Source organism: Balaenoptera physalus (assembly GCF_965194825.1).
Source record: "Balaenoptera physalus genome assembly, chromosome: 18".
Taxonomy (NCBI): Eukaryota; Metazoa; Chordata; class Mammalia; order Artiodactyla; family Balaenopteridae; genus Balaenoptera; species Balaenoptera physalus.
Genome location: NC_138899.1, coordinates 33,015,067 through 33,028,810, shown reverse-complemented (window position 1 = coordinate 33,028,810; position 13,744 = coordinate 33,015,067). Strand labels below are relative to the sequence as shown.

Below are 13,744 nucleotides of genomic sequence, written 5' to 3'. Positions count from 1 at the left end.
CCTCGTTTATATAATGTAGTAATTGCTTCAAATGTTTTTTCTACTTCAAGAATAAAAATAAATATTTTAACACCAACATTATGAGTCTGCTTGTTAAAATCATACTTGCCATCTTCTCTTTTCATACACAACAGGAATTGGCAGCAATGAAACAGATTATCATTAATATGCGTAGTAAGCGTTCTGAGGACAACTTACTTTTTACTAAAACGGAATCCAAAAATGTGACAGAAAATCAGAAATCAAAGACTTTGAATGTGCCTAGAGAACATGAAGACAATGTATTTCTACCCAAACCAACACTCTTTGTAAGTACAATAAAAATTAACTTAGAATGTTAGTGTCTCTTATTTTCGCTAAATAGATTTTACTTAAATTTCTTTCCTCTCATAGTGGTTTCAAACTAACTTTAAAAGGTCTGTATGTATCCTTTTTCTGAATGTATATGTTACCTATCTTAACAGTTGGTAGTTGGGGTTTATATTTCCAGTTAACATATCGGACTTGCCCAGGAATTAGCGTTACTCTAGCACTGTCCTCCGCCAGTCTCCAGGGACGACTTATAAATGAATCAGAAAGACAGTCTTGATTTGACTGGTTTACAGCACGATCTCTCAGTTTTCAGTAGGATGTAGCTGAGGTCATACCTCGTTTGAAAATTTTTCTCTTGTATATAAAAGAAAGTTTACTGTAGAAAAAAAAAAGAAAAATACAGATAAGCATAAAGAAGTTTGTTTGTTTGTTGTTGTTTTGGCCATGCCGCGTGGCTTGCAGGCTCTTAGTCCCAGCCCAGGGGTTGCACCCTGGGCCCTCGGCAGTGAAAATGCCAACCAGAATTCCCTGTTTTTGTCATTTTAAAATTTACATAAGAATCAAAGGGATGCAAAATATCACCCGCCCCCTCTTATTTGTAAAATAATATATTTTGCTCTGAGTTTTCTTATAAAGTATAAAACCAATCATATTAACATAAACTGAAAAACTGAAATGCATTATTAGGTAAAAATGTATGTGCCCGGAAATGAGTCGAAGAACAAGAAATTAGAAAAATTTGGATTAAAATAGAAAATAAATTAGGAAATATTGAAAATGATGTTTTAACAAGTAATAAGAATTAAAAGGCAACAGAATCGAAATAGGAGTAACCTTATTAAATAGTGCCCTTTACTTCAACATGGTTTCCCCTCCACACCTTAATTTCTCAGAAGGAGCATTTCTACCATCTGAACATAGAGACTCAAAACCAGAAAGATTTTCTGTACGATATTCTGAATCAGTGAGTCCCCAGAATCTTAATTTTTTTGTAACTCCCTAGATGATTATAATAATCGGTCAAGTATGGGAACTTCTGATCTAAGCTATTTCATTATACATTCAGAACATGCTACTCAAGATCGATGAGATGTGAGAGCTTGCTTGGTGATTACATAGTTCAACCTCCTTTTTTTAAAAAAATGACAGAGTTACAATCTAAATGAAATAAGGGATAATTATCATAAGGCTCCTTGTGGCAATAAAGACTGAGCTAACAGGATGGAGAACACAGGAAATCTAGATTGACCAGCCTGGGTACAAGGCAGCTCTGTGGATTTCCGCAGCTGAGTACATAGATCTTTTCCTCTAGTGGTGCTTCAGCTTCCCCATGTTTCTCTCCTGTTGTCTGCTTTACTCATGGTTTCCACTTCCTCATCAACTTGCTCACAGCCCCTTGTCTTGAGACGTATTTCTATGCATCCTTTCCCTAATCTCCTCTCTTATAACCTAGTTCTCCCTGTATTTTCCAAAAGCAAGTTTAACTGGCCCAGCTCCTCCTTGTTGGCAGATACCCCTGGTGGCAAGACTAGTTAAGGTTATTAGCCAGCCTACTGAATGGCTGCCCTTACCTGTGACCAGGGGTCACGTGGTACCAAAGGAAGTTGCCTAGGGCTATTTATTCAGAAGGGCCATGGCTAGGCAAGTTTCCCTCAGAAAGTCGGCTAAGATTGTGACAGACAGTATGATGTATCTATTATTATATTATAATCTACAAGAAGAGAGCAGACTGAATACATAGATGCTAATGGAAAACGTTGGATTGGTGGAAAACCGCAAGATACAGCCACATACTTAAAGCCTATCACACTCCCTGATCTGCTTTTCTGACCCTTCTCTGTTCCAAGCAATGAACTATTCCTTCTGACCCTGACCTCCTACATTTCTGACTTTAGCTTGGTAACCTGATTCTGATATCCTGAAATCCTAACTGTCACCAGTACATAAGTAACAGATTTCTCCAATATCTCGAGATAAGGTTCTGCAATGAAAAGAAAATGAAGAAGATTTGAAATATGAAGTATTAATTGGGTAGTTTTTATTTCCTTCTGTATGCTTATCTGTATTTTCTTTTTTTTTTCTATAATGAACTATCTTTTGTATACAAGAGAAAATTTTTCAAAAAAGGTATGATCTCAGCTACATCCTAATGAAAACTCAGATATCATGCTGTAAACCAGTCAAATCAAGACTATGTGCTAATACTGCAGAATTAGGAATGGGAACCGACTAGGTCACCTGGGGCGAGTCATTTAAATGCCCTGAACTGGGTCTTATCTATAAAATTAGGAGGGAGATTACATGAAATGAGGGCTGGACTTCTTTTATACTAACATCCATGATTCTCTTAAGGCATCATAATTTTTACGGTTATTATTTTTAGTATTTTCAATTTTCCATAATAGTGCTTTTCTTACGTTTTTCTCTCATCTTGTCAATAAGGAATTTATGGTGCAAATATTTGAAAATAAGATCTAATTATTACATAATCTTATGGTTTTATAGCTAAAATGGAAACATTTCTAATTTACTTCCAGATCTTTTGGCTGATATTATTTGCTGTTGATATTTTTCCCTGATATTAAATTCAATGATAGAGGGATGGATGGATGGATGCGTGTTTATATGTGCACTGAAAATATGAGGAAAACACACAAAGCCCCTGTTAAATGGGCAGTGGGGTGAAGGTAGAGCTGTGTTACAGAGGAGGAAGGGGAGGAATAAAAGCTTGAGACATTTTTCTTTCCATATTTGTATAATCATATGAACGTTTTGCAGTGTTCATGTGATATTTACACAAGAAGACAACCCCAAAAGGTGTATTTTATAGAAAAGCTCTGGCTGTTGAAATCACAGATGTGGGAGGATTGTTTTTCAGGCATTTGATGCACCAACAAAGACTAAATTGAACCACAGAATGTAAGTGCTTTGAGGATAGAAGCTGTGTTCCCATTGCCTTACATAGCACATGATCAAAGCAGGTACTCAATAAATATCTGGTAACATAGCATTAAAAAAAAAAAACAACAACAGTTATTTGCCTCCCCAATTTAGTTATCGTCTTAGCCATTAAAACTCTGAACTGTGTGGGGAACTTTAGTGTTGAACTAAACAAACTCCAGAGAGAGTGAAAGCAGCAACTTCCAAGACCATGGTCTTGGAAGGAAATACAAACTACTTCAAAGGAAATATAAACTGCTGTGGAAATTCAAAGAAAGAAGAGATAATGTGATGTTGATGGACTCCAGGAAAAGAAAGTATTTGAGGTTGACCTTGAAGAATGTCTAGGATTTGACAAGGACAATAAGGGTTAAAGAGTGAGAAATTCCAAGGGCAGAGAGTATAATAGTCACAAAATGTTTTCTAATTTGTGTTCCTTTTCATTATTCAAAACTAGGATGTTTAATAATCTAGACTTTATTCCTCTCTTACTACATTCTTATGCCTGACTTCAGTCATTTCGCCACTTAACACTTTTCCTTAGGAAAAAAGGAAAATACAGTGGATAGGATATACCTAGAGTAGTCAAATTCAAAGAGGCAGGAATTAGAATGGTGGTTACCAGGGACCAGGGGGAATGGGGAGTTATTGTCTAATGTGTGAAGAGTTTCAGTTATACAAGATGAAAAGACTTCTGTGGATGGATGGTGGTGATGGTAGCACAGCAATGTGAACATACTCAATGGCACTGAACTGTACGCTTAAAAATGGTTAAGATGGTAAATTTTATGTTACATGTACTTTACCAAAAAATTTTTTAAAATTTAAATTGATAGGTTATAAAAAGCAGTGTTTCTCATTATTCATAAAGAAAAGTTTATAACTTTATTAAAGTGCAATTTAGCAGTTATTTGTAATATACTTAATATAATGAATACAATTCATTGGATGTCTTAAGACACAGGGTGCTGCCCTGGGGTAGCATTACCACAGAGCATGTCCTAACTCTGTGCCACCCCACATTTCTCACATTATAACACACATAGAAAAGTATAGCATTTGTATGGCACACCGAGGTAAATGAACTTTGCTGGTAGATTGAAGGGGCTCCAGCCATGTCTAGGAGCTGAGGGAACCAATTGCTCTTCATACCTCTAATGCTTTGTCACATTTGTTTTGAAGCTCTGGTCTCACTTTCTCTTTTCTTCTTTTTTTTTTTTTTCAATATTTATTTATTTATTTGGCTGCATCGTGTCTTAGCTGCGACACGCGGGCTCTTCGTTGCAGCGCCCGGGCTTCTCTCTAGTTGTGGCGCGCGGGCTCCGGAGCACGCAGGCTTAGTTGCCCCACAGCATGTGGGATCTTAGTTCCCCGACCAGGGATCAAACCCGCATCCCCTACATTGGAAGGCAGATTCTTAACCACTGGACCACCAGGGAAGTCCCTGGTCTCACTTTTTCATGTTGAATCTAGATTTATCTGACCAGAACATGCTCAGACCTCAAGATAGCTAGCTATGTACATTTACATTTTTAAAAATAATTTTTCAATTTCGAGTCTCAGGAATACTAATTGCAGCCTCTTCCCGGTGTAATATAGCTCTAAGCTAAATTAGAAATAAGGAATTTTTTAGTGAGCGTGGAAGTAGAGCCGTGAGGGCTGAATGATCTGGGGCAGTTTCTCTTTTTGTCACTTTGTTGGTAGGAAAGCTGGGTCAGCTCTCTTAGACACATTTTAGTTGGGCCCTGCCTCTGAGGAATCATAAATATTTATTTCCTCAATTCCTAGCTTATATCGTTTTTTTTAAAAAACTAAGTAATTATATCTACTAGACATAGTATTTCTTTTCTTTAGAAAAGTGGCACTGGTTGAACACTAATAGATTCTTAATTTCTAGCTCTTTTTCTAGATTCCAGGAATAATCCACCAGGCTTATTATGTCTGCATTTATCAGTCAGCATTCTTTCTCAATATGCTATAATCCCCAAGTTATATATTAATGTTTTAGTTGCCTGCTTATGGATGACACAAAAGTACCCATCTTATCAGTTATTTATCTCCCAAATCACATTAGAACAGTAAATTACTTCTGGTTGGTTTCCAGTTAATCCTGTCATTTGTTTTTATCACAGCCCTCTGAGCTCTTTCCTACATCTGGAATACAATTTACTTCAGGGCCTGTTAACACCACTAATTTGTGCTGTTTCTTTATAAAATTACAAATATAATTAATCTAAACCAGCACATAAAAATTAAAGCAATGTTCCCAATATAAACACTCACTTTTAAGTAATTTGTATGTCTAATATCATGTCATATATATATGTGTGTGTGTGTGTATGAAAAATATATTATGAAAAGGGTTTCATACCATGGAACCTATGAAAGTCTTAAATTTAAAAAAAAAAAAAAACAGAAGTGTGAAATAGTCAGAAAATAGGGCCCTCCTCAGTTAAAATATTAACTCTGTTAATAACTTCATAGACATGGGACTTCCTTGGTGGTCCAGTGGTTAAGACTCCACGCTCCCAGTGCAGTGGGCATGGGTTCGACCCCTGGTCCGGGAGCTAAGATCCCACATGCCGTATGGCGTGGCCAAAAAAATCTGAATAGGCACAAGAAAATTTGTTACCCAAAGCACCATCTTATGGGTAGAAAGGGTAAATAACTTTGAGATAGTAACATAAAAGAAACACTACCGTTTAAATAGGTAACGAAGTGGAATTATCAAAATAAAAAGCAGTTAACTGTGTATCTGAATTTTTGTGCCCACTTTATTTAACAGTCATCTAACAGGAGATGGCAAATTTTTCCTTAAAGGGCAAGACGGTAAATATTCTAGGCTTTATGAGGCACATACCATCTCTATTGCATATTCTGTTTGGTTTTACCTTTCTTTAAAAATGTTAAATCCATTCTTAGCAGGCAGTCCATACAAAAACAGACCATGGATCATAGTTTGCCAATCTGTGATCTATCTTAATGCTAGTTGCTCAGTCCTAATCAGGAGTTGGTGAAGGCTTAGAAACTTCCAGTGGCTGGAACTTCGGGCCATCACTAATGGATAGTACCTTACTGACAAAATATCTAGAAATGAAGAATGTATGTCTCACGAGAATCAGAAATCAACTTTCCAGAATCATTATTATCTCCATGGAATTTGTTTGAATTTTGGTAGTGTTTAGACATAGATATTGATGTAGATGAGAAGTTGACCCATTCTATCCTAATGTAATTGCAGGTAACCTGAGTTTCAGACCGTAATATGACTGAGAGCAGAACTTTACCAATAGAAAGATTGAACATATCTTGAGTTCATACAACAGAATATGCTATTTTCATATCTTATTGGTTATTTTCATTTCCACTCAATAATTGCAGTGTTACTTAGAATCATAAATACTGCCCACTATGCTTATAAAGGGCAGTGTTACCTGATTAGTTGGAGCCATATTATTACATTACTGGAGTGGCATTTTCTTTCACATTACATAGGGGCAACTCTTGAATATAGACTCTCATGAGGCTTTATGTCCAGATTTAAATTGAACTGAGAGGCGTCTGTAATAGTAAACCCAAACAACATTCATTCATTCATTTAGAAAGTTTATTGGGAGTTCCCTGGCAGTCCAGTGGTTAGGACTCGGCACTTTCACTGTGGTGTGCTAGGTTCAATCCCTGGTCGGGGAACTAAGATCCTGCAAGCCACATGGCATGGCCACCAAAAAAAAAAGAAAAAATAATGTTTATTGAGCACCTCCTTTGTGCCAAGCACTGTTAGAGGCAGTAAGGGTATAAAACTTCCTGCCTCCATGAAGCTTACATTCTTTTGTGGAGATTAGACTGTAAACCAACAAACAAACCAAAAAATAAATTGTAGAGAAAGTGAAAAAATGACAAATGCTATGGAGAAAAAATAAAACAGGGTGGTCGGTGGGTGAAGAATAAGGAGGGATGGCCTCCCTGAGAAGATGACACTTAAATAAAGACCTGAAAGAAGTAAAACCAAATGCTCAAGGTTTTTGAGCAGCTGAATTTTGCTAGATCTCATCATTATCTTAAAACTGAGGAAATTTTAAATGACATTATACCCAGGTAAAAATAGATTCCGGTAGAAACTTGCTTTGCTATTAAATATGTAGGAAATGAGGTCCTATTACTCTTTTTGTTTTTTCTATTTTAGAATGTAAAATATCTAATAAAATATGTAACTTTCTTTAACAGCGAAGTCCAGGTAGCTCACGTTGGAAACAATACACTTTTTCAGTATTGCTGCTTTTTTTCAAAACATTTTTTTAAAAAGCTCTTGGGTTTTTTTTTGTTTGTTTGTTTTTTATTGTGATAAAAAACATATACAATTTACCATTTTACCCATTTTTAAGTGTACAGTTTAGTATTTTTAGTATTAAGTATATTCATACTGTTGTGAGACAGGTCTTCATAACTTTTTCATCTTGCAAACTGGAACTCTATATCCATCGAGCAACGCCTCCCCTTCTTCCCCCACCTACCTCTGTAGCCCCTGGCAACCCATCACTCTACTTTGAATTTCTATGAAATTGACTGTTTTGGATACCTCATAGGTGGCATCATACCATATTTGTCTTTTTGTGACTGGCTTATTTCACTTAGCATAACATCCTCGAGGTTCTTCCATGCTATATCTCAAAGCATTTTGCAGTACCTCTTATGGAATTGTCTTTTGAGTCTATGGCACATTCTTTTGAAGCTATTCATTTATTCAAGCCTTATTCCAGGCCCAGGGCCCCTGCCCTAGAGTGCCTCAGAGTCTGATCATGGAAACCATGTATCATATAACATGTGTGATCAATACCAAATAGGAAGCAAGTACAAAATACTGTGAGGGTCACGTTTGTATTTTCAGACCTGGACAGCAACAGTGAAAGATGAACTAGAGGAAGGATGGAAAGAAAGAGCCAACAGACTTTGATATCAATTCAGACAGAAATTAAGAAGGTAGCAAAGGTGGTGGTGGAGGAGAAAGACGAGGTAGATGGAGGGATAAATTGGGGGAGTGAGAAACACCCCTACAGGAGAAGCAAGGAGGTAGAAACCGACAGGTGATAATGAACATGTTAGGCTTAGTAACTATGCAAAGTTATAACCACTCCTAGGTCTCAAGGGGCAAAGAGGAATTAGAGCCTTCGTAGGAAACTTTGGTCTTCTACAGAAGAATTTACTACTACCAAACTATGGCCAGGCAAAGAAGGAGCTGGAGAATAGACATCCCAACTTCTTTCTCCTCTGACCCACAAGCCCACTCTGCAGCTCATTGACTGAACCTAATCAGAAACCGTAAGCCACCACTGACAGCATCCTGAGGCACAGCAGGTCTGAGGGTACCCAGAATATCCAGCACCATTAGTTTTTATTCTCCCCATATTATGTGTGAAGTAACTGAGTGGTCATCAACTTGCCCGAGTTTACAGATAAATGGCTGGAGCCTGTTTTATTCCAGAGCCTGTACTTTAACCCATTATTCTGTACTGTGCTCCAGCTACAAAAAAAAAAAAAAAAAAATCAACAACAAAGAAAGCATGTCATTGAGCCAGACACTTTTCCTGTGTGCAGAAAACACAACATGAAACAAATGCTATAACTTACTTAAGGATTAGAGTTAGTGTCTAGGAATTATGTTCCACTGCTAGTTCAGTGACTTAAGTAGATTGTTCTGGCTCTCAGATAAAAGCCTGAAGATAAGCTTTTCAGGGCTAGTATGTGGCCCTTTGAAGTCATCAAGGACCTAGGTTTCTTCTGCCTTTCTCTTCAAACCATCCTTGGTGTGTGGCCTGTCCTCAGAATCACAATATAGCTGCTGTAGCCTAAGCCATCACATCTGCATTCCAAGCAGGAAGCAAGAGGAAATGGGGGGAAGTACCATCTCCTTTTCTAAAGGCATTTTTCTGTAAGTTCTACCCAACATCTTCTATTTATATCCCATTGGTCAGAATTTAGTCACTTGGCCACACCTAGCAGCAAGGGAGGCTGATAAATGTAGTTTTTCACTGGATGAGCCCATTACTCTCATAATGAAATCAGAGTTCTGTTATTGAAAGGGGGAAAATAGACGTAATCTAGGCAACCACCAGGCTCTGTCATAGGGTCTTACTCATTTTTATATCCTTACAGCCTAACACAAAGACCTGATACATAGTAGGTGTTCAATAAATTACTATAAAACTAATCTCAACTACAAGTAATTTAGTTCATGTAATAGAGTGTCAAGAGATAGGGTTAGAGAAGTAGACCTGGACCAGATCCTAAAGGGCCCTATCTTCTAAATTAAATGTAGTTTGAACATGACAGTGATAGTGAAGTCCCCCCCCCCAAATAACCTAGGAATAAGGAATATACATTAGACCTATGGGACAAGCTGTGAAACTAATTTTAAGTGGCTATGACCAAACAACTGAAAAGTCAGTTTATGAAGAGGAAAAGCAGTTAATCCCCAGGACAGAGGTATACTCGACTATGGCAAAGCTACTTCACTAACACATCTGAAGAAAGAAGGTACTGGGAGGAGGGGATGGAGGGCGGATGGTCTGCAATGGACCAGACACAGATTGAAGTAGTCAGGAAGGACAGTCTACCATTAAAATGCTTGTACTGTCCTTTATGAGTCTTAAGATTCCCTTTTAATATCAAAAGTTTTATTTACCTTCTACTATACATACATAGTAGTAAAAGAACTTTTAGTATCAGCTGATTGAGAAAATGCAGATATACAAATTCTATGCCTTTTGCTTGATCTGTAGAAGTTGCTTTCATATTTTTTTGTCCACGAGCCACAGTTAAGAAAACCAGTTTACATTATGACTTAGTGAAGATCACAGTTTCTCAAAATGGAACTTAGTGCTCCTCTGGCAGATCAGCTAGCGTTCTGGTTTGTACTTTGGTTTCTTTCGGATTTGGTTAGGCCCTGTCACCTTTGAATTCTCTTGGAAGATAGCACCTGGCTTTTCCCTATGATTTCCTTATTTTACCCTGGAAGCTTCTTTCACCTTTAATACTAAGAACTTTGGACTTTCCATTAAAGAAAAACTACTAAAGTGTTTTAATGCAGATTTGCATTTTAGAAAGATAAGCTTGGAGGGATTGTGGGTGATGAACATAATAGAAGAGAAAGCCAAATCAGAAGTAGGAAATTCTTGCAGGAGTGAAGCCAGAAATGATGAGGGCCCAAGGTAAGCCTTTTGGGGTGAAGATAGAAGCAGAATAAGGAGTTTAAAAGATATTTCTACAAATGTTAGGGACTGTTTAGAATGAACGTAGCAAGTGGAAAAAAAAAAGGAGACATCTAAGATGAAGAGGAATCAAACATTTCTGGTTCAGATGACTGAACGAAATACGGTACCATTCACCAAGACAGAGAATATGGCGGACTGGGGGAGTTCATTTTGACATACTGAATTTTAGTTGCCTTTAGGCGTCATGTAAAAGTATTTGTAGCTCAAGTTAGAGCTATGGTTATACAGATGGGGTTGGAGGAAGAAGGTGGAGGGTCTACTGGTGTATTTGGTGGTAACTGAAGCTGCCCAAGGGCATGGCTAAGGGCAAGAGGAGCTGATCATTGATGCCACTTCTAACATTTCGTGCATCAGCTATGGCATATGAAAAGATAAAATTGTAACTTATCATACTTATCTATATGCCAATGTATATATATTTAGGAATGTGGTTCTTCATAGTTTTAAGGAGCTATAAGTGGGAAAGGAGTAATTGCATATTTGATTTATTATATTATATAAAATAAGATGTTTTGATTGGCATCAGTATCTTATATAGGGAGTTCTGAGTGCTTTATCACAGTCTACCTTCCCTGCTCTTTTGTTACTACTCTGTATAGCCAGGTTCTTTTACATTGAAATGATTGAGCAGTAAACCCAAGAAGTACTCTGGTAAATACTTAGCAATTCAGAATACCCAAAGCACAATGATTTGGGTCTAGAAATTCTTTACTAAATATCTATTGAGTGAATGAGTATCTATACGTAGATAGATAAGACAACTAAAAAGAAGCTGTGCCCTTGATTTTTTTTATAATTTTATTTGAAAATAGAATCAATTCATAAAATACTCGCCTCTGTAGAATATATTAAATATAGGATTTAAGCCAGAAAACACAGCTGTGTATTTTTTTTAATAGACATACCAGGTGGGAGATTATTTCTGACAAAAGACAAAATCTTTGCCCTTAAGTCTCTTTCTGAATTACAAAAAGCAATTATTTACTATAATTTTACATAAAAATCCCCAATGTATATAGGTACTTAGTTCTTTGAATCGTCTCTCTTCTCCTCCTTATAAGCAATTTACTTAATTTTCTTTTCTTCTTCTTCTTTTTGTTTTGTTTTTTTTTTTTTTTTTTCCTTTTTTTTACAGACCAAAAAAGAAGCACCTGAGTGGTCTAAGACACAAAAAATGAAGACCTAGTGTTTTGGACAGATTTGCTCTATCATTATTTACTCCTGAAGGTCTTTTTCTGATGAACAAAGTTTGTCTTAATCATGTACTTGACATTTTTTAAATAGCTAATTTAAAGTTTATTTTAACTGAATGTTAAATTAACAAATTATCATAATAATCAAACTACATGAAGTGCAAATATTTGGTTTTATCTATTTTGTTACAAAATAAATATTATATACTCTATTATGATTTAAATTTTGGAGCTTTCATAATTCTTTAAGGCATTTTAAACGTGGCTTATAAATATTTTGATTAGTTGTTATATTGGTGAGTATTTTTCTAACTATATAAATTTTGAATTTAAATGTCATAACACAAATACCAAGACACCTTACAATTTTTAAATTAATAATCATCTGTGAAGTCTACTAGGAGGCATTTTATATGCCCAGTAATGGTGGTCAGATATCATGTGAGTGAATATGAATTGCTGATTCTTTCTTGGGGCTCTGTTTTTTCTTATATTTCATATTATTATTTACCAATACAGTCTGGTACAAAGTCTGTTATTCCATTGGTCAAGTAAAAATTTGGTGGAAAGTGCCTTGTTACTTTGGTCAAAACAGATGCAGTATGGACCAAATATCTAGTCTGTAAGGAAAAAATCAGTAGCATTTTCTCTTTTTCTTGTCATAAAATATGCTCCATTTATCATTCAAGAGTTACAATTTAAAAGAAAGAAGCGGGGTGGAAGAGAAAGAAAAGAAAAGAAAAAGAAAGAAGTATATTTTCATGTATCAGATTTTCTCAACCACTGTTGACGTCGAGGCTGGACAATTCTTCATTCAGGGCAGGAGTGGGGCAGTTCTTTGCCTTCTGGGATGTTTGTCAGCATCTCTGGCCTCCACCACTAGATGACAGTAGCACCCGCACCCCCAGCCCGAGTTGTGACAGTCAGAACCCTCTCTGTCCCTCAGGGTCACACATCACCCCCGCCTCCTAGCGAAGCACCACTGATTCGCAAATCACTGATTATCCTGGTAGATATGAAAAAAGAATCTATCTAATCACTGTGTTCTTTGAAAGTTTACGGTATCATAGGCTATTAGTTGAGTGTGAGAGAACAGAAAAAGTCTCTGATAATAATATACTCTTGTAAATCTGCTGTTGGCCTAAAAACCCTAATCTCATCCTTCCCTTTTATTTCGTTTGGCTACATCTAAAATACGACTTTCTGCAACAAAGATTTGTGAAAACGGCCTTTCTCAGGCACGCATCCTAAATCCAGATGCCCTTATAATTCATTAAAACTAAACTTGTAGCATAATTTGTTTCCTTCCAAAATGCTAGAAGAGAATGTCTGTTTTATTTTCACCTCTAGTTATTAATCGAAAAGCATTTTATAGTTTTGTTCAGTCAACCCTGTTTGTTATATGTACGTATTTTAATATAAAGGAATACTGATTGATTATCCAAGTTAAAGTAATGGTGTGGACAAAGGCACAGAAGCAGGAAAATTTGGAGCTAATTTTAAAAATAGAAAATGCAGTGATGAGGAAATTGAGGAAGTCTTCCTCCCTCCAAATCCCTATTTTTTTCCCTCTTCCTTTCCTTTCATTTGTAGATATGAATTACTCCTTTAAAAAAAAATAGTTCTTTCTATCATTTCCTACCATTAATAAATCTCAGGGTTAGACTGTGGTATGAAATCTTTTTAGATGACATTTGTGAATTTTCTAATTCAGATGCCACTCCTTCCAGAAAATTCTATCTGTTCTACCATAGTAATTTGTGTACTCTGTACTCTATATCTCTAATTCTACTTACCATATTTTATAATAATTGCTTACTTGTCCATTTCCTTGAAGGCAAGAACTATTTGTTAAGCTTTTTTTGGTCCTCAGTATTTAGCACTGTGCCTTGAATTTAAGCTGTAAATGTTTATTTGATGAATTTGGGCACAGATGAGATACAGTGATGTAACTTTTTTTTAATATATTAAAAATCAGAGTTTTTTTTTTTAGTATCACAGAATCTATTCTAGCTCATTTCTTTTTGTTTT

The 13,744-nt window shown here is 36.2% G+C and overlaps 1 protein-coding gene across 4 annotated transcripts in view; it reads left to right on the top strand.

The window, feature by feature from the left end:
• The window catches only part of PIBF1 (progesterone immunomodulatory binding factor 1), a 203,216-nt gene extending 189,704 nt beyond the window's left edge, over positions 1-13,512 (top strand). For 3 of the 4 annotated variants that reach the window (XM_082434821.1, XM_082434820.1, XM_082434819.1), the window contains 2 exons: positions 135-308; positions 11,656-13,512. In XM_082434821.1, coding sequence (XP_082290947.1) covers positions 135-308; positions 11,656-11,706 — 225 coding nt within the window. In that variant the 3' untranslated portion in view covers positions 11,707-13,512. The remainder of the gene's footprint in view (positions 1-134; positions 309-11,655) is intronic. The other variant, XM_082434822.1, reaches the window with a different exon arrangement.
• Positions 13,513-13,744: the final 232 nt, after the last annotated feature.